We start from the raw sequence: 20,603 nt of genomic DNA, 5'->3' as shown, positions 1-20,603 counted from the left end.
AACTGTAACACCGAGATAAATAAAACTTTTTTATTGCATTCGAGTAAATACACCAGTTAAGGCCAGATAATTGACACCCTTGTTCTTTTTGCAGCAGCATCAGAATAAAGTTTTTTTTAAAAAAAAAAAAAAAACATAGCTGTTTGTGCGTGTAAGCAACAGTGAGATATAAAAATGTAATATGCTGTATTGTAACACCGAGGAGTCAGAAGTGAATGAGGTTATGATGAGAAGGGTTGGAGTGTTTACCTCATTTTCTACAGTGGAGAGGCTGTAACACTGACTCGTACAACTGGGAAAAATGATAAGAGTATAAAATAGAGAAACATGGGGGGGGAAAGCATCTTCTGCTGTAGTGCGCCAAACACACCAATTTGTAAACCTCCAGATCGACTGAAGCAACAAGATTCAAACAAAGTGCCTGTGGGATGTTTAAAATTCAGAAACCGTGATATAAAAACATGTCAGAACCGCATTCATTCATTATTCTCATCAACACTGAAACACTTGGAGCTCGGCATTTGGATGCTGAAAGGCTTCAGCAGGTCGTGAGTTTGACGTCTCAGCACGCCACGGTTTGGTCAAAGTGTCTCTTTCCGTCCAGGTACAGCATCGACTCTGTCAGACACACAAAACATCCACATCAGTACACACAGCTGTTCTCCTTCCTTTCAGTTTGATCTTTGAATACAGAACAAGTCAGAGGATAAACATCATGTTTTCTCTGAAAGCTGGCAGTTTCACCTGCTTGTAGGATGACCAGGTGTTTCATCTGATGTGAAACTCAGCAGCATTTTTAACTCTATGTGCAGGATTTTTTTTTTAAAGTTTGGCTTTTATTCAGTGGCTGTGGAGGAGCTAACATCATGAGTCACCTGTAGATTAACCTGCCAGCATACGCTGCACCCAGTGAGTAATAAAATTGCAACAGGTTGTCATGGAAACCTGAAAAAAAGCTGAAAACGCTGCTAAAACATCTACTATTCCTAGTTTTTAAAACGTGACGCAGTAAATGTCTCAGTAGAAAAGAGTGAGTCAAAGCGAGAAGTGCCGATCAACGAACGCGTGATCATAACAACCAGCAGCTAAATTAACATTTAACAACCTTTTTAATAGTTGATTTCTTTCGGCACTGAACATGGAAGTTTATTTGATTTATTTTGAAAGGAACTTACTGACATGTATATAAATCAGATTTATTTTTTTAACTGTTTCCTGTCTGCACCGGCTCACCTCCATAAGTCTTGGGCATGATGTTGGGGACGTCGCGGTCTGAAGTGAAGGTGAAGTGGAAGATGTTGGTGGTGTTGTGCTGTCGGGTCAGCGGGTCAAACACCTCGCTGTGAACTCTGACCTGGATGTACGTCCCCTGAGTGTAACACACCTGAAAAACAAAGACACAAACAGCCGAAGCACAAAAAAGACATAAAAACGTCATTTATCCTGTTCATGTATTTATTGTCCTTATTTTTTGTCTCGTGTCTCCTGTTCCAGTGGTGGATGCTCATATTAAGGGTGGACAGAGAAACGTGTTGCTTAATTCTTGTTTAGCCAATCAGAGGAAAGTTTGATTAAAGGAGGCGGGGCTAAAAAGGCCAGTTTTAGAGACAGGATTCACTGAGAGGCTGCTCCAAGGTGTCAGAAAAATCAGGATTATTTTGAACTTTGAATCATCCAAAGCTTCTCTAGCAAAGTCCAAGTATAAGAATATGGAGCAGTAGAGGTGACCTCCAATAATTCAGTTCAAAACATCTTTATTCTTGGTCTAATCACTATGGAAGCCCGTTTCCGCCACTAAAAAAAAAAAAAAAAGGATCCATAACTCAAAATTTCGAGTTATTTTCTCGAAATTCCGAGTTACTTTCTCGAAATTTCGAGTTACTTTCTCGAAATTTCGACATATTAACTCGAAATTTCGATTTATTAACTCAAAATTTTGAGAAAAGTAAATCGAAATTTCGAGTTAGCGCTGCCAATCAGTAATCTACGTGAATGACGTCATTTCCTTGTTACCCGGAAGCTGAAGCCCTCAGCTACAAATGCTATAGCTAAGCTACCGGTATTACATCCAGTCGTGAATGCACAGATTGCTGAGTGTTTTCAGCCTGACTTCACAAATGATGAAATCCCTGTGTTATTAGCTGAATCACATGGTGTTACTATCAGCAAACGTACTCGCGAAAGCGCCAATTTGTTGGGATCCGTTTTTGAGTGCGCGTTCCTCTGCGCCATATGCTTCCGGGTAACAAGAAAGCAACCTCATTCACCTATATTTTTGATTGGCAGAGCTAACTCGAAATTTTGAGAAAAGTAACTCGAAATTTTGAGTTATATTTCTCGAAATTTCGAGTTACTTTTCTCGAAATTTGGAGTTAATAAGTCGAAATTTCGAGTTATGGATACTAGCTTTTTTGTTTTTATTTAGTGGCGGAAACGGGCTTCCATAAATCTCAGTCACAAAAACACATGTAAAAAAAACCATCTAGTTCCTATGATATAATTTTTTACAAAAAGTGCTGTAGGTGTAAAAAGTTAGCAAATAAAACATCAACTTGCATTCCTCTTAAAGGACAATCACTTTACTTTAGCTCCATTTTTGTCTCCATCAGCTCCAAGTGAAATATTTAACTTTTTTAATCTAACTCCTCCCTTTTTTTCCATTGGCTGGCCTCTAACTAACTCTGAAAACCATACAGGTAGTCCACCTATAAAGAAGACGCTCTGACCTGCGATGAGAGCATCAGCAAAGATCCAATCTCCACAGGTTTCTGGAAGAGGATATCATCGACAGCCACCAGACTCGGCCGACAACCCCTGCAACACACGGCAAGGAGCAACAACATTTACAGCAGTTATTTTTTAATGTTTCTTTAACCCTTTAAAGTCACCCTTAGTCTAAATCTCTCACCCGTAGGAGCAGGCGTTGGCCCAGCCGAGCTCGTAAGCTTTCCTCATCAGAAAACCTCCAAATATCCTGTTAAAGATGTTCCTCTCCTGGTCAACACAAACACAGAAACAGGTTTTTTAAGTTTTCCAGCTGAAATAATTTAGGGTTTAAACTGGGAACATAAATGAAACTGGAAACCACAAAAGATCCATTTTCCCCATGTAAACGTAGCTGCTGGTATTTAGGAAAAAAGGAAACACAACTCAAGGAAATATCCAAGTAAAGAGTTCATATATCAAATCAAAATTTATTTATATAGCACATATTAAAACAACAGTGTTGACCATAGTGCTTCACAGTCAGTAAAACCATGAGACAATTAAAACAAACAATAAAAGAGGACAACAAACAATAGGTAACAACGCAACAAGCTAGACCAGCCAACTAGACAGAATCAAAATATATATATACAAGGTGTGATTACAAAAAGCTTTAGGAATCTCCCCTTCAAGACCATCTCCTCTGGTCTACACAGCTTCCAGCATGGCTCCTTAAAAGTCGTGTTTCTGAGTCCTGAGCTTTGCACTGTACGCTCTTTATTTTCTCCACAAACTTCAAACCTCAAACTTCTGTTGATCAAAATAAGCCGTCTTTCATGTGGAGGAACATCGCTGATGTAGAGAGTCGAGTCTCCGGCTATGACAGAGCAGCACATCGGGTGGACTCGGATTGTCTTGCTTTGGTACAAACAGCTCCAGAGGCTCCAGTTAAATCTCCAGGGAAGACTTAAAAGGCTGAATTCAAGTTAAAGGTGCACGAGAAGATGATCTTCAATGGGAAAGTGATCAGAAATACATTACGTAAACTGGCTTTTCAATCACACCTTGCATATATTCACAGCCTAAAATGAACCTCAGTGTAGAAATAAATTCTCCTTCTTATTATTTATCCGTCCTCTCACCTGAGGATGGCAGATCTCCAGTCCTTTCAGTTTGGTATCTTCCATCCACACTGAGTTTGGGGGCAGAATTCTGCTGCGGAAACTGACTGTGCTGCAAAAGCAGAAACATCCACAGAGATTTAACAGAGTGTATCTTAATATATGAAGCAAATATAACATCCTCATGATATCCTGTGATGTTTCAGTCGTACTTGGTGTCCAGGGTGTTGAGGAAAAGGCCGTGAACGACCGTCCTCTCCTCTTGTGTGGGAGCGACCTTCAGCAGCGACGCAGTGCTCAGCTCCACACGGCGGGATTTGTTAGCTGGAGGAGAGTGAGCGTAAAGATCAGCGTGCAAAGACTAAGCTCTTCATAAAAGCTGCGATTGTTTCATCGGCTCTCACCTTCGCCTTCCTGCAAGAGTCGTTCTTCCTCTGGTCCTTCAGGCGTCAGTGGATTTACAAACGCTGCCCTGAAAAGGGAAAAGAAGCAGAAACACAGAGTATTAAATAAGTATGAGAGAAACACATCGTGAGTTTACCGTGCCACTTTTAGGACTGAGAAGCAAAGCTCTGTGCAAAAATAAATCTGCACAGGAAATGGGAAATAAAATGATTTCCGTGCACATAATTAGTCCTCAATGAAAACACTTTCTCGATGCAGAGAGCCAAAACAAACAAATGTAATAATGCAAAATCTCCTGAGGCAGCACACGAGCAGAGGACAGAATCCAGATATACAGTGCTGGCCTGGGCAGAGAGCCCCTCATAGTTATTAATCATAACTCTTAAATCTCTGTGAGGTAAGATACTCAGAGAGTCGATCAGATCTATGTCACTTGGACCCTAACAGCCTCTGTAACATGGAAACTATAACGCTACTTTCAGGGTAACTCTGATCCTATTAACCCCGAAAATGTGTTTCGTAGGCAAATAAAATGACTTTTGGTTCTGTTGATCACAACTATGTCAGATTTTTCAAAAAAAAAAAAAAGGGGGCCCTGGGATACATCTAGAAATGGGATTCTCTAAACTCTTGTTTTTTCAAAATAAAAGCACTGGAACTGTACAGGATGCTGTAATACCTCTTGTTTCCTGGGTCTCGGGCCACCATGACGAATGTAGCATCCAGAACAGAGGCGTACGCTCCGTCACGGTACTGCAGGAGCGACAAACACTTGGTTTTAATTTACACCACCAGCAAGCATAAACAGGGTTAAGACTCTTCATTTAATTACTCTCTTTGTATATATTGCATATACTCGAGTAAGCAGGTTAGGCGAGCCCACCTGTGACATGTGGATCTTGGCTTCAATGGATGACTTCCCCACCCACGTCACATGACCTGTGAACTTGATGTCGCAGTCGGGGTAGATGACGTGCTGCCTCATGTCTGACCAAGCGCGCGCACACACACACAAAGATATTAGTGGTAAACAAAACAAAGTGGTTTATCGTACCCTGTACCTGAGAGACTCTTACCGATTTTGTCCACCAGGGCGGTGACAATAGACAGAGGAGACCTCTTTAGTTCTGAGTTGTAGGTGTGAGAGTAAGAGATGAGGACTGAGGAAGAAAGAAGAGGAGAAATTACAGTTAGGTCCATAAATATTTGGACAGAGAAAACCTTTTTCTAATTTTGATTCTCTACATTACCACAGTGAATTTGAAATGACCCACATGCAGACTTTCAGCTTTAATTCAGTGGGTTGAATCCTTTCATTTCGGTGGACAAGTTAAATAACTCAAAACAAAACGTTAATTTCTAATACTTAGTTGAAAACCCTGTGCTGGTGATCACAGCCTGAAGTATTGAACTCATGGTCATCTTCAGATGCTGGTTTCCTCCTGGTTAATGCTCTGCCAGGCCTTTACTTGTTGGTTTGTGGGTCTTTCTGTCCAAAGCTTAATCTTCAACAACTGAAATACATGATCAGCTGGGTTAAGATCAGGCGACTGACTGGTCCATTCAGGAGTGGGTTGCTTTAGCTATATGTTTGGGGTCATTGTCCATCTGTATTATGAAACGCCGCCCAATCGGTTTGACTGCGTTCAGCTGGGCTTGAGCAGACAGTACGTCTCTGAACACATCAGCATTGATTCGGCCCCTTCTGTCCTGTCCAGCCCAATCTAGCCTCCCTATTCTTGAGGATTATGACTGGCTTTCGCTTTGCAGTGAACCCTGAGTATTTACTTTCACACCCGCTTCTCTTTATGGTAGATTTGGTAGACCTCCTGGAGAGTATCGTTCACTTCGATGGCTGTCGTGAAGGGGTTTCTCTTCACCATAAAATGATTCTGCGATCACCCACCACTGTGGTCTTCTGTGGACGTCCAGGTCTTTTGGCATTGCTGAGTTCAGCAGTGCTTTCTTTCTTTCACAGGATGTACCAAACTGTAGATTTTAACACTCCTAACACTCCTGTAACAATTTCATCCAGTTTGAATGTGGATACCCTCAAATAAAAGCTGAGAGTCTACACTTCCTGTCCATATTTCAGCGCCCAAGTTTAAATGAACCTAACTGTGTAATTAGTGCTTGAATGAGTGAAGTTCCCCATCATCTAATCTGCTGTGTACCTGCTAAACTGTCCAAGTCCTCCAGGATTCTGCCAAACCTGAAATGAGACAGAAAACAGTTAGCTTAAGACAGGGGTCTTTTTGGAGCCTGCCTCCAGTGGCCATTAGGGGAAGTGCAGCTTTTGGCTCTGGAGGTTCTTGCTTATCCAATACAAAGAATGTAACTGAACCCGTCACCATTCACATGGCGGAGACATGGATTTATCAGACTGTCATGTAGCTCTTAGATTTTCCTTTCATGGTAAATGTACTGTTGGTCTGCCGATTCACTCACTTCACTGTCTCCACTTTCTGCGTGTTTACCTGACGGTGTTGTGGTAGGTCAGATACTTCTCCCTGAGCTGTGGCTCAGAGCCCAGGGGCAGGTGGACCTCCAGGTAGCTGTCCTTCATCCTCTTGGCAGGAAGTTCGTTCTGAGATTTGGCCAACATGGATGAGAGTGAGACACGCTCCGCCATGGCCTGCTGATGGTCGCTGCAGACGAGAACGAGACCGCATCACTAAATATAACATGTTAAAAATAGACTCCCTGGATTTGTTCATGTAAATATATTTCATTGGCATTATTATTATTGATTATACGATAGTTTTTGTCCCACTTTCTCACCACTTTTTTTAGATTTATCTTTTAAAATATTTATTAAGCAAAAAAAGCAATAAAAAGTCCTGTAATTACAGTAACAGCAAAAATGTGTCATCTAACTGCTGATAAATAAGCTCAGTCAGCTTTATTTTTAGGACTTCAGTTAGAAATACTGAAGGTGAGGGTTGGATTTAGGTGTGTGGAAGCTAAAAGCTTTAACAATTGTGTACTGAAAAGTGAACAGCAGTAATCTAACAGAGAGGAAATGAACACATTATTTAGTTGTTTTCCTCAAAATTCCTCCAGATAAAAATGACCGGCCTTTTTTCCCCAAAGTGTCTTAACCAGAAAAAAGACGATTCTTCAGCAGATTTAATAGACTGATAAAATTACAGGAGTAACATGAGACGAGAGAGGAATGATATGGGAGTCATATATATGTGTGTCATCTGCAATACAATAACATCTGATGCTGAGGATTTTTTAAAATAATTATTCAAGTGAGTGTTGGCACGTAAATATAAAATCCCTGGGGTCCGAGAGCAGAACCCTGTGGAACCTCTAACAGTACTAAAGCTGTCTGACAAAGCTGAACGACCGAAGGTAACAACAGAACAAACCTAAATCTCAAGTATCCAGCCAGACAGTTTTTCACAAAGCAAATGAACAAACTCTGCTCAAAAGTAACTCTGTGATAGCAAAATGACCAAAAATATATTTTTTGATAATCTTGCCAAAACGTAACTATCAAAGCACAATTTATTACTGCATTCAAAGGCTGCTGACTGAATGGCGGCTTTTAACATTTGCTGAGAAATTATTAACGATGCTGTGATTTTTAAGGAGAGGCCACTACTGATTCTTTTACAGGCAGAGAATCACAAACAGATTTGTTTCACCAGAAATGGATTCATACTAAGATTTAAAGTAAATCTATTATATTTTCTTACTTTCTATCATATATACACTGTTACAACAGCTGATGTTTATATTAACCACAACGTTTGTAAAATGAGGTCAGTCTGTGTGTAAAAACGCATGTTTTTGACAGTTTTTTTCTACTGTTGGGTCTGTATGATGTCACAGAGAGAGGATGACAATAATATACTCATCTAAGGCATTAAGCCGTAGGTGGCTTAAAGGGGGAGGAGCTAAAACAGCTCATTTCAGACAGCATGAGGTAAATAAAGATGATTTTGAACTGTGAATCATGCCAGTTACCTCCAGTTTGTGGAAGCTCCCACGATTTCTCTCAGCCTGTTTCGCACTGAAAACAGAAGACGAACCAGATGTATGAAAGATCTGAACACTGGAGTTTCGAGGCTGCCATTAAATATAGCACATTTTTTTTACAATGTGATCTGAGACTTGCAGCTCAGCAACGTCTGAACAGCAAGAAAACATAAAACTGAAACTGAGTGCCACAGAGGGAAGAAGACGAGAGATTTCCTGCTACAGGAAGGTTTGTTTCTGCCAGAGGAGACGTCTTTGAACATAAAATGCATATCTATGAAAAGGCTGAACAGCAGAAGCTGAAACGATATGCACTTCAGTTAGCAGACAGTGGGGGGGAAACATGCAGGGAGGAGTTAAAATGTAATTAGATTAAATTAGAAGATAATTAATAAGCTCATCAGTTCAGATAGTTGTGATTCATCTTGGTTTACCAACACGCACCATTTGACACATGAAACTGTGGATTTCCTGTGGAGAAACACAAAGGATTAAACACACAGGGCTCAGAGGAGGACGGACTCATGAGGAGACCAGAATAAACTCAAATGTACAAAGTGAAAACACTTCTGTCCTGAATACAGCAGAGACTTTGTTCCACTAAGGATACAGCAGGTCCTATTTAGGGCCTTGCATTGTTTATTATTATCATTTACACAAGTAAATCACACTTAACATGCTTGAAAACCGGTGAAAATATTCATGGCGTCGCAGCACTATGTCTCATCAACCTTTATGAAACCAGGTACACAAATCCAACATCCCAGGATGCACAACAAAGCTTCTCTGAGAAAACCTTAAAGAAACTCAAGCTTTTTATCTTTAAAGGTTTTCCAGGCCTTGAGGCAGATTTTCATTTTTACATAATTGTGTGAACCTTTGCGGTTACAAACAGCTTTTACTTTCCTCTGCGCACTTATTCCTAAATATTACTCTATTGATTTAGAATAGAATAGAATAGAATAGAATAGAAAGAAACTTGAAACAAACTCTGAATACTTGGGCCTAATACATGTTGTCCTGCTCTGTTCACAATATAATTTTAAGCTCAACTAGGTCATTAAATTTAAGTGTATTGAGCGATAAAAATAATAAATTTTGGTGACTTCAATGTAAAGACCTCCCAAATGCAGAATTGTGAAACTTTTGAGTTTGCATTGAAGGTTTGTTGTGTCATCGTAAATGTTGACGTTTCACCACAACACAAGAATTTACTTTAACTCAGATGTATAAATATCTAATCTGCCACAATCGTCAGCTGATTGCTAAGAGTCTGGAGACCTCTAAAATGGCATAACGCCACCTGGTGGCAACAGGAACTCATCATAGATGTGATAATCATCATATTACATGACATTTGCATTGTGTTGATATTAGCTTCATGTATGTAAACTGCTCCATCATAGCTCTGATTTGACATGTGTTACTTCACTCTTTGCCCTGCTGTGTTCTTGCTGTTAAATCAGGTGATGTGAAACAGGAAGTGCGTTTGCTTTCTTACCCTCGATCATGTCAGGTGCCTTTCCCTGCTTGCCCTGCTTCAACGCTCCTCCCGTGCAGAACGACCTCCTCGTGAAGGACGCGGCCGATCGCAGCAGCAGAAACCTGAAGCAAGCACGATGATGACACAGAAAAACTCCTTAAATTACCAAGTCCTGTTACAGGCACACACACCAACCCCCTCTATTTCAGGCCGGGCGTGTGAGCGGTTTAGGTCCCGAACAGCTGATCAGACGGACTGTTACCGCTCCCCCATGAGAGGAGCGTGATTCTCTGCAGCTTAGTCACATTTATAGCTCGTTAGTGCATGTCCACTTTCTGAACATCTTTTTTTAAAATGTAATCTCTATGAGATTAAAATGCAATTTTAAAAATAAGAGTACATTCAATGATCTTTATTATTGTTAGATTGGGTCACAGGACAGTTATCATGAACAGTAAAGTCAGTGAGTCTGTGTTACCTGGATTAGCAGCAATCTGTCCATTATTTTTAACAGTGCATCAATGACTGACATAACAAAAAGTTCACAACTCTTCTGACAAAGGAATTTAAAAATAACTTGATAACAATACTGATTATTTCTTTGACTCTGACCTAACCTAAAGTTCCTCTGTGTAGAAGAAACCCCGAATCTCTGTTTGGTTTCATCTGTGCCCCTCAGCTGTCGAAGGACCTGCCTGAGGGCCTTCAGCTTTCTTCATCAGTATCTTTTAAAACATTCTCTGAAGTCTTACTTATATTGTTGGTCTTTCTCAGTCGTCTTCTTACAGATTTTACATCTTTAACTTAATTCTAATCTTTTAACTAATTTTTCACTGCATTTATAACTAGGAAGTCTCACTGTTTTTTACTCTTCGTGTTACACTCAAGTCGTGTAACAGACAGCAACCTTAGAGCTGAAGAAGAAGCAGGATGAAGGTGAAGATGAGAGTCACAAAAGGGAAGGTTTGTAAAATGGTATTGAGACCTGTTATGATCTGTGGTTCTGAGACAGTGGTGCTGACAAAAACGAGGGAAAGAGGAGTTGAAGATGCTCAGATTCTCACTGGGAGTGAGCCGGATGAATGGGATTAGTTATGATTAGTAATTAGAGACACAGCTCAGGATGAGCGTTTGGACATGTGAAGATGGGGAGAAAGGATGGAAAAGAGGAAGTTAGAGGAAGTTAATGGATGTGGTGAAGGAGGACATGCAAAGAGTGACAGAGGAGGATGAAAAGAAGAACTAGCGTCTTTTTAAAATCGAACATTTTAACTGATAATGTTTCGGCCATTTCTGTTTTTATCATTATTATGTGTGTATTGTGCATGTGAAACACTTCATAGTGGTCATTTTGGCCTTATTACTTATTTATAAAGCGCATGTAGGAGAGTAAACTGCGCAGAGGTTTCTGAACTAGCCTGTGTAGCTGTCATAACTTAACTTTGGTGTTTATCCTGTGTGAGGCCTCCTGATTTGCTCTCTGTCTTTATTTCCTGCAGACACGCCCTTCGTGGAAACAGACCCCCGCCCTCTGTGGGCCTGGTTAACTAGTCACTCTTCATTTACACACCACTGAAGTCATAACAGAGAAAGGACCATCACAAATCGCTGTTTATCGCTGCTTCGCTTCGCTCGCTACACTTAGGTCACTTTTTAACAGCGCGGACGCCGCAGAGAAAGCTGTGCGCGAGCTTTGTTTTAAGTCACTAACCTCTGTGAGAGCATTTTGACCGGGATGAGCCGAGGCCTCGAGGGTCCAAACGAAGCGGGTGGGCTGAAAAGAGGGAGAGAAAAGAAGAAGAATCACAGTTTTCTCTTGAGGAGAGAAAGACAGGCTGATGACGGGGTGGCTTCCGCGGTGTCACGCAGCTCCGCCCACTGCGTGATGACGCAGCGCTCAGTATTCGTGGGCCTTGATGCCCTCAGTCCAGCCTGTGTTAAAATCTCCCAATTCTTTTAATCTTTGGGCTGAAGGAAGGACAATACTCGGTGTATAAATGCTCAATCAACAATTCTTTATTCCCATACAATGCATGAAGAGGGTCACAACAAATCTCAAAATGGTGACGGGTTACTCCGCTTCTTATAACCTCTACTGGCCCCCACCTAGTCGTAAAAGCCTAAACATTCACATTCTTTCTCTGTTACGGCGCCTAAGTTATGACCTCGGCTCCCTGTCTTTCTGCTCTCTGTAAAGGTGGGGGTATGGAATGTGGTCTGTCTCTTCTATTATCGGCACAAGGTCCTCTGCACACAACATTCTCTTCATGACTCAGCAGTATGAAATGTCAAGAAACAGTGTAACACATTCACAGCAGATCAAGGGTACAGGGTAATGCACACCTGTCTAACAAATCCAAAAGTGGTCACATTCTTTTAACCCAAAAATATAATGGAAACTAAGCTACATACACAGCACACAATCTAGAATAAAGGATATTATATGACCTACAGCAGTTAACATAATTCAACTACTTTAACTACAGATATAAGATAACATATGATAACAGAATAATTATTTGACAGGCTAACTTTACAAATTTAGACACAGTGGTGCTCACTGGGAGATTTTCCAAGTAAACTGTTAGCACTCACTATACTCACCAAACAGCCGCTTAAAAAACTTTTACATTTCTGTTTTTTATATTCCTGTTCAGCCTAAATCTGCCACTCTAATATAATTTGTCCTTCTTATTTTTTTCTTTCGAAATGTTACTCTCTCTGCCAGAACCTTGAACTTTGTATTTATTGAATTACCCATGTTTTCACTGACGTGGGTCAGTGAAACAGTAACAAACCTAACTGTACGCATGAGTAAAATATCAAAACAATCTTTGTGTACTTTTTTTTATGAATCTATAAATAATTTCATTTATTTATTAGATGAGTGGATACATGTTGTAATATGGTGTTTACCATATCATAGCGTACAAAGCACAAGGGGAAACAAGGGAAAGTGATTCTCCTTTAACCCTCCTGATATGTTTCAGGTCGGAGTGATCCATTTCAAAATTGAATATTATATTTAAAATTATTTTAAAGTATTTTTTCAACATGGAACTTATTCTGCTTGGTTTAATAAATGTAATCAACATATACAATGAAAGTAGCTAATTTCACATATTTACACGTATATTTCGCGTCACAATGTCTCTGGAGACTTCATATTTTTTCCAGAGTCATCTGATTTGATAATCGAGAGACAAGCACTGTTAGATGGGGGAGAGAGAGAGAGACAAGCTGGCAACTACCATTATTCAACACTGTACTTAAAAAATGTAAAAACACTTTTTATGACAAAAGAAAAGTCATATATCCTCATCGAACCATGATCTGTGAGCAGTAAAGAACACAACTACATCAAATAATGACTGAAAGAGTTAGTAATGGAGTTAATAATGAGATATGAACGTTCTGGTCCGTCTTCTACAAGTGAATGAACAACAACGGTAAGATATATGAGAAGAAAATAACGTATAAGAAGCGTCATAAATAAAGCAACTATAAAGAGACATGAAAACAACCACGTTATACACTGTTAGGGACATTAAATGTCTTGTATTGCATCAATTTCAGTCTAAGTTACAGTTGTGTGGGTGGGGGTGGGGGGTGGCCTTTCACCTGTGCTCAGAGGATCATTGTTCCCCCCAGTACATCAATGCTACGACTGTCTGCAAAGCATCTAACCACACCTAATCATTACACATGCTTTACTCTGCACATGAATATGTAGAGTCTGCTGGTGGTGGAAAATTCCACTTGTGTGAGCAGACAGAGGCATTATGGGAGAGACCTGAACTGAAGTCTGTACTGGAGCATTGTGAGTTGAAATTAAACCTCCTGGAGGAAAAAAGAAATGTGAAAAACTGGTGATTCCATACATGTGGTTCTTTTTTTTCCTCAAAGACCTTTAAAATTAATTAGACAAACCTTCACAACAACTGCCCAAATAGATCCCTGCTGAGTGGCTTCACTTCCTTGGAGAACAGGAATGTCTTTCTGTCAGTGTAAAGACACTCAACTAAATATTTAATCCTTGACATATCTTAAAAGAAAAGGAAGGACAATTTCAACAATATGTCTCAGTTTTCTACATCATAAATGCGTAGATCGTAGATGTATTTATGATAATGTTCTTCATTTTTTTATAGTAGAACATTTCTGTTTTAAATACTGTAAAAACAATATTTTTTCATTTAATTGTTTATCTGTTACGTAACTATTTGGTGCCAAACTGATCTGTTTTAGAAGAACGTATCATCCAAGAAAGTTTCTAGTCCTCATAACACCTGGAAATCTATGTGCTTCTTATCTTATCTCTGTGGCAAAACTGAAGTTGTTTTCTGAACTTCAGATACAGTTACAGTTAAGTTACTCTTTTGATTAAGTAACTTAAATTATAGGCTATTGTTTTTGTTTAATGTGTTAGATTTTAGCACATTGTTTGACTTTTAAAAATTAGTTAAACATTAACTAAAGAAGAAAAACACTTTCCCAGGTCCTTTTCTCCATCAAAAACATATGACAGAATAAAAACAGACCCCCACATGTGACCGTTCTTTGTACCCCGATTGGACAAAAAAGTGACCAGAGGGTGTCGCTGATTTGTCAGAAATCCGATACTTGAGTGAACCGACCAATTATACTGCAGCGCGAGCCGGCTATAAAAGCCCTGACATAAACAAAGGGGGCACAGTAGAGCGGCAGCGACCCAGCCGAGGGCCAGTCGTACTGAATGTTTTATCTCGACGAGCGCGTCCGGACCAGAGGCTGACTGTGGGGGGAAAAGCCACTGCGAGGCGAATGAAGAAACACCTAATCTTCCAATTTACATACAGAGGACTTCTGACGAAAGGGAAAAAAAGTAAAAGAAGAAAATGGAGTATAAATTACGAAAAGCTGAACCCCGAGACGTGCCTGATATATTACGACTGGTGAAGGTAGGCCTGTGGGATTAAAAAAACAAATACCGTTTTGGGGATAAACGTAATTAATTTGATATAAAACGAGCAGGAATTCAATATAGCGGTCGAAAATGAGCTAAAGGGAAGTGTTACGTGTTACAATATCCGTTAGCTGTGGAAATCCGTTAACTAGCGACACATCGGCAGGTGTGAGCTTTCCTGAGGATGTCCGAGTATGAGGTCAGAGCCGGAGGCCTCTCTTTACCGTCAGATGACTCAGAGCGGCCGGGTGTCTAAATATGGTCCGTCTGACGCGGTGTCCGTATCATGGCTGACCCCGACGCAGAAACGTTATTACAGTGGAGAAAAACAAAACAAGCTGACATCCGCAAACCCCCGAAGAGGGTACCGGTTTGATCTGGAAACTGGTGGAGCCTATATTTAGCATCAGGGCGTTTAGGAGGCCTCTTATTTAAAGTTAACGTCATTTTCAGTTTACACAATATACCGACTTTAAAGGACCTTATCGACTTTACTTGTAAACTTGGCTTTAAAAATAAATAAAATTGGCTCCTTCTTCTAGTTAATGCCACTTAACTTTTTGGCTTGTAAAGTGTAAAGCCATTTTAAATAATTGTTCCCTTACAATTGTAAAAAGAAAAGATTATTATTTTTTTCAACCTCCCTCTTTTCTGGTCCTTTTAATGACCCTAACGTCAATTCATTTCTTGTGAATTTGCTCAATCATTCACATTGAATAAAACTGAGGTGATGGAAAAGATCTAAACCTCGATGCTCACATCTTAATCACCATAATGATACTGACCAATTATTACAATGATTCTTTTGTGTTCTTCCTTAATAAATGACTTGTCGCACAATAAAATGTTTGTTAGAATACTGGATAAGCTGCAGAGCTGCAACACATTTTGCTTGTTAAAGAAACTGAGCTCAAAACAAACAGGATTATGGACTAAATAAAAATGAAACGGCATCAGGAGTGCTGTGTCGCACTACGAATGACATCATTCCATTGTTGTTCCAGGAACTTGCAAAATACGAGGAGATGGAGCACCAGGTGACACTGACTGAGAAAGGTGAGTTTAAAGTCACCTGCACATGAATAAAAGACTACCTGCTCTGTTGTGTAAATAATTAAAGGTTGTGTTTGCCTGTAGAGCTCCTTGAGGATGGCTTCGGTGACACCCCGTTTTACCATTGCATCATCACTGAGATCCAAGGAGAGAAGAGCAGTGAAGGTACGAAACTCCACGGATCCTCTTTCTGGAGCAAAAACACTTGGAGGATCGGTTTTCAGCCTGAGGCTTAAATAGTTTCCCACAGGAACCTTCAGGTTATCATGTCACCTGATAAGGAGAGTAAATGTTTCCCACCGTCTGCTGAGACACAGCGTTTCCACAGGGTGTGCATCCTGGTTTTGTAAATACAGGCCAAGAGTCAGACGCTCGCCTGCAGGTGTTAATCCCCCTGAACATGTTTATTTAATGTATGCATTGTTCTTCACAACGTAGCTTCCGTTGAGATGTACAGAGAAGTACAGTTTGTGCCTGACCTGCAGCACCTCATTACCTGAGGCACCATCTGGACACATTCCCAGTGACTGTAGCGCAGACGCTCGTAAACAGTCTGATTAGGCCAAGAAAGTTCTGGCAGATTTCCCACAAGAAGGAGGTTGAAAGTTAAAGTAGACGTTTTCCTGCATGGAGCCATTTCTAGTGTTGCATTTATTTATTTTTGCCCAACTGTCTCTTTGTTCACATCTTAAACAAGAATTTGCCTCCACAGCTTCTAAGCCTGGTGTTATTCCCAAAACATTAAACATCAGCCCTGCTTTTATTTGCTCTGCATAGTCTCAGCATATATTTTATCCACATAATCTCAAGAATGAGATGTCTGGTTTCTAACAGCCTAACATGGTGCTCTGTTTCTCCCTGCAGGTCCCAAGGTGGTGGGTTTCGCCATGTACTACTTCACGTACGACCCCTGGGTGGGCAAGCAGCTTTACCTGGAGGAGTTCTATGTGATGGATGAGTACAGAGGTAAAAACATCTCCATCTGTTTACATTCACTCCTGCTCTGCAGCTTCATTGATGGCCTGAATGTTTCCTCCTTCTGCAGGGCTGGGCATCGGTTCAGGGATCCTGCGGCACCTCAGTAATGTGAGTGTTTACAAACTAACTAGTGCATCCTGACCTTGGCTGTTCTTTTGAGCGCACCAACCTAAACTCCTCTCCGTCCTCTTCCAGCTGGCGATGAAGACGCGCTGCACCGGCATGATGTTCGTGGTGGCGGAGAACAACGAGCCGTCGGTCCAGTTCTACAAGCGCCGCGGTGCCGAGGACCTCTCTCAGGAGGAGGGCTGGAGGCTCTTCAGGTTCGACAAGGACAGCCTCGTCAAGATGGCCGCTCCATCTGAGGAATAAGAGGCCCGACCGAGCAGACGCGCCTCGGCTTTTCAGAAGAGTTCAGCTTTGAAACGCAGCATTTATCACAGTAATCTGGTGTATTTAATCTGTATGTAGTTCGTAGTCTTAGTGAGCCTTTTGTGTCTAATCTGTCACAGAGTTACTCGTCTTTATTCAAGCTTTAAATCACTTTTAGCTTTAAATAAAAAATTGCTTATCGCACACAACTGTCATTCTTCAGTGATTACATACCTGCCTTTGATTGCACTTGAATTCAGTTTCATTCACAGAATTCAAACTCAGAAATTAACAGGCCATGTGTCACCTACAGTGCAGGAGTCCACTCATGTCCTTATGTTGAATCAAAGGAAGATTCTGACGTTAAGTTTTCCTGGTTTTAAGTCACTCATCCAGTCTGTGGCGCTGACCTTTACAGAATGTCTTTCTTTTGCCACTCAGGCCACCAAACAAAGACCTACAACTCACTATTATTTAAAAAGAAACTAACTTGAGGGCTGGATCGGTGTCGTCAACACACAACTGTTACTAGCAGCCTGTCACAAACATGTTGGTTCCCCTTTTTTAAGACTGAAAAATACAAAAGCTGAATATTTGACAGGAATAAAATTGTGTATTTGCATCAACAAGGTGATTAAAGAGCTGATGGCTGAGACCTTGGGGAAGTGGCAGGCTGTAAACTACACGGCATATGAACCACATGTCCTTAAGAAATGAGGGCAAACAGGTCTGCTACAGAGATGAATCTAAAGTTTCAAATATTTGGGGAAAGCAAAACTGGCGGCTCTGTCACTGGGAGCTTAATGTCAGCCAGTAAGCGATTAATGAAATTCTGAACACAGAAAAGCACCATTGTAATCTGACCCACCGTACGATGCCATCTTGGAAAATGTGATTCACAACAGATTTACTTTTCAGCTTGACCCCTGAATGCCAGGGCACTAAAAGCATAACTGAACATGCTAGAGCACAGTCATAGCATGGCCTTCCCAGAAGCCAGACATCAACATTACTGAAGCAGCGTGGGACCAAAAGGCAGGGCAGACATTTTAATGTCCTTGAAGAAGCCCGGAGAATTATTCCTGAACAGAACTGAAAGAAAGCTGCAGGAGAGCACGACTGTGCAGCTTCTCACCCAGGTCATCGTCGTCTCACAGACCTGAGAAAAGTAAGAAAGTGGACTTCTTTAAACTTCAGTTCTAAAAACAAAAGCGTCCCGTTTGGAGGTGGTTGTTGACGATGGGTGTGGAGAAAGGCGTGGGTCATTACCATCACTGGGTATTAAGGGTGAAAACACTTGAGGTCACCTGAGGCCAGGTGTGAAGGGTTCTCGAGACTGCATCGTGGGTGGCAGCAGCGGTTTCTTTTCACGCCGTGGTGATGACACACATGATCAGAACTGAAGAAGCCTCCTGGATTAGCGGTGATTGTCTTCACAAACGTAACAAAGTCCAGCTGCCTTCTTTTTTTCAAGCTCTTAAGGCTCCCGAGGAGAGTTCAGCTGTGCTGGATGACAGCAGTCACACCAAATATTGACTTTAAAGCTCTTTAGAATGAAACTGTCTGTTCTTGCCTTGTTTACTGTATTTCACCTATGTTTGCACTTAAAGCTTTTACATACTGGTTTGCAGCTCTGCAGTTATGTTGATGCTGCTGTGGTTCTGGGAAACGTTTGCAAGGAAAACTCTGAGATTATAAAATAAATTCAGGTTTTTTGTTCTTCTTTGTGCAAGATAAAACCTGCAGTTCAAAAAGTAGTGTTTTAATGGAAATGGAGCCCCTGCAAACACAAACAGTACATACTGTTACTGAAGCCCAGTGTGTCCACACATCCTCCGTTTTCACAGTTTATCAGATGTTTTTGTGGAGCCTCGTTTGGACTCAAAGCAGTCAAAGGCTGGACTGTGAACTCAGTTTAATGGCCTGAACTCCTATGGCTTTATGTATGTTTTAATAGTTTTCTATAGCTCTTATCATAACTGGAGATTGTTCCAGAAGAAATCTCGTTGCCATAAAGATGTAGGGACATGATAACGAAACGGTGAATGATGAAAAAGCACAGTCATGTCGTAAAGTTGAACCTCGCAGACGGAAACAGACGGTTATCTGTCTGCAAAGTTACTGTTCGCCTGTCAGCACAAGTTCAGTGTCTCCTCTGATTATGGCTGCAGGTCCTGCTTCAAAGCTTCCTCTGTGCTGTTTTAACAGCTGATCTCATCAGTCTCGTTTACGTTCAATTATTAAACTATATTTCTGGTTAAGCTTTCATCAGGTGGAGGAAATGCTTCTGCAGGTCAGTGAATTTATCCGGTGACGCCTGTCAGGCCTCCAGGGCTGAATTTATGATCAAGTCCATCTAAAATCAGGTGAATCTGAGAAACTCCCACCTTTGCTTTTCATATGCATCAACATAAGGATCCTTATGTGGATAAATCCGCTGTTTTTAAAGCTTAGCTGCACAGGCGCTATGCTTCAGGGCTCATGGTCTCCTCTTTGTGGTTTGTTTTGTTTATGTTACTGAATATAACCCCACAAGATGTCTTAGCTGGCTGGATTCAGACTTGTGCTGATATCATGAGAAGTCTGGAAAACCCTCTGACATCATTTAAAACCCACTGACACAGCAGCACGCAGCCTCATTACACAGTTTTCCACAGAATGTCTGTGCGGTGAGGTCATTCAACTCCGAGGGCCGGTTTCCTCAAAGTCTCAGACTCTGGACCTTTAAAGGGAGGTTTGTTTGGGAAGCAGAGTGTAAGGAGCATAAAAGGAGAGGAAAAACCTCCCACACATTTTCTAACTTCCCCCTGAATAGTTTTGACTTCTTTTTCCATCTCAGAGTCTCTTGATTTTTCCAGCTTCACTTCCAGCCGCCTGGTTTGAGGAGAGAAAGGCGCTCCCTCATCACCGGGCGTGCTGGGCGGATTGAAACCATGCAGCTGTGTGTAATTACACTTTATGTGCTGCTGTGTGGGATTTAAAGCCCAAATCATTCAATTACACCCTGCACATAAACGCTGACTCCATCCAACAGTGCAGTGTCTGTTGCACCGCTACTCTACTGACCTTCTTCTGCACACAGTTCCTAAACACCACAGACCAACGTTTGCCCTCCAGTTTCTCATAATAAATATAATTAGTGTTATCATAGCAGTGATGCTGTGAACTACTTGTCATAAAAACTAATTTGTTAAGTTTAAGCAACAAGAACTATGCGGTTACATTAGATAAGTACAAACCCCGACTTCATTATGTGTACAGTTATGCACTTGAACTGTGCATAACTGTACAGGAAATAAGGGAACCAGAACAGGTCCTCTGTGACTATCAGCTGGAAACTGTGGATTTATGGTCTGTTGCTACGATTCCACCGGGGAAATAGATCCTCTGAAGGGTTTCAGAAGTCCTGAAATGAAACACAAAGAAGTTGTATAAATATCATAGACAGTGAAGCGCGAGGAAGTGAGAGCTGAGGTAAAACAGATCTGAAAGCTGATACGAAGCGACGAGTACAAACACAGGGCTAATTGAAACTAATAAGGGCAAGGCA

The 20,603-nt window shown here is 41.0% G+C and overlaps 2 protein-coding genes across 3 annotated transcripts; one reads left to right on the top strand and one right to left on the bottom strand.

Moving 5' to 3' along the window:
* Positions 1-16: 16 nt before the first annotated feature.
* acot9.1 (acyl-CoA thioesterase 9, tandem duplicate 1) lies at positions 17-11,591 on the bottom strand. 2 transcript variants are annotated; one of them, XM_084940118.1, is made up of 16 exons: positions 11,417-11,591; positions 9,724-9,827; positions 8,667-8,693; positions 8,211-8,256; positions 6,710-6,880; positions 6,407-6,444; positions 5,309-5,392; positions 5,116-5,219; positions 4,912-4,985; positions 4,232-4,299; positions 4,040-4,151; positions 3,849-3,939; positions 2,909-2,994; positions 2,727-2,814; positions 1,234-1,384; positions 17-618 (listed from the first exon to the last, which is right to left on the bottom strand). In XM_084940118.1, exons 1-16 carry the CDS (start codon positions 11,428-11,430, stop codon positions 563-565), a joined length of 1,314 nt encoding a protein of 437 aa, XP_084796244.1. In that variant the 5' UTR covers positions 11,431-11,591; the 3' UTR covers positions 17-562. The 2 variants fall into 2 exon arrangements, with proteins under 2 accessions (XP_084796244.1, XP_084796246.1); XM_084940120.1 differs by lacking the exon at positions 8,667-8,693.
* A 2,792-nt stretch (positions 11,592-14,383) lies between these two features.
* LOC146380736 (diamine acetyltransferase 1-like) lies at positions 14,384-17,262 on the top strand. Its single transcript, XM_084940189.1, has 6 exons — positions 14,384-14,645; positions 15,655-15,706; positions 15,788-15,868; positions 16,568-16,669; positions 16,749-16,789; positions 16,877-17,262. The coding sequence occupies exons 1-6, from the start codon at positions 14,583-14,585 to the stop codon at positions 17,051-17,053; spliced, it is 516 nt and encodes a 171-aa protein (XP_084796315.1). The 5' UTR covers positions 14,384-14,582; the 3' UTR covers positions 17,054-17,262.
* Positions 17,263-20,603: the final 3,341 nt, after the last annotated feature.

Source organism: Perissodus microlepis, chromosome 9, assembly GCF_051167445.1.
Source record: "Perissodus microlepis isolate ML-2025 ecotype Zambia chromosome 9, ASM5116744v1, whole genome shotgun sequence".
Taxonomy (NCBI): domain Eukaryota; kingdom Metazoa; phylum Chordata; class Actinopteri; order Cichliformes; family Cichlidae; genus Perissodus; species Perissodus microlepis.
Note: the sequence above shows the minus strand (reverse complement) of the source record. Positions and strands in the feature narration are given on the sequence as shown.

Excerpts from the sequence above, each read along its gene's own strand:
- acot9.1 (XM_084940118.1), bottom strand. Across the intron at positions 5,220-5,308 it reads CGCCCTGGTGGACAAAATCG|ACATGAGGCAGCACGTCATC; the intron begins GTAAGAGTCTCT and ends GCGCTTGGTCAG. Across the intron at positions 1,385-2,726 it reads TGCTGATGCTCTCATCGCAG|GTGTGTTACACTCAGGGGAC; the intron begins GTCAGAGCGTCT and ends TTTGTTTTTCAG.
- LOC146380736 (XM_084940189.1), top strand. The coding sequence starts at position 14,583 with ATGGAGTATAAATTACGAAAAGCTGAACCCCGAGACGTGCCTGATATA. Across the intron at positions 14,646-15,654 it reads ATATATTACGACTGGTGAAG|GAACTTGCAAAATACGAGGA; the intron begins GTAGGCCTGTGG and ends TTGTTGTTCCAG. Across the intron at positions 16,790-16,876 it reads TCCTGCGGCACCTCAGTAAT|CTGGCGATGAAGACGCGCTG; the intron begins GTGAGTGTTTAC and ends GTCCTCTTCCAG.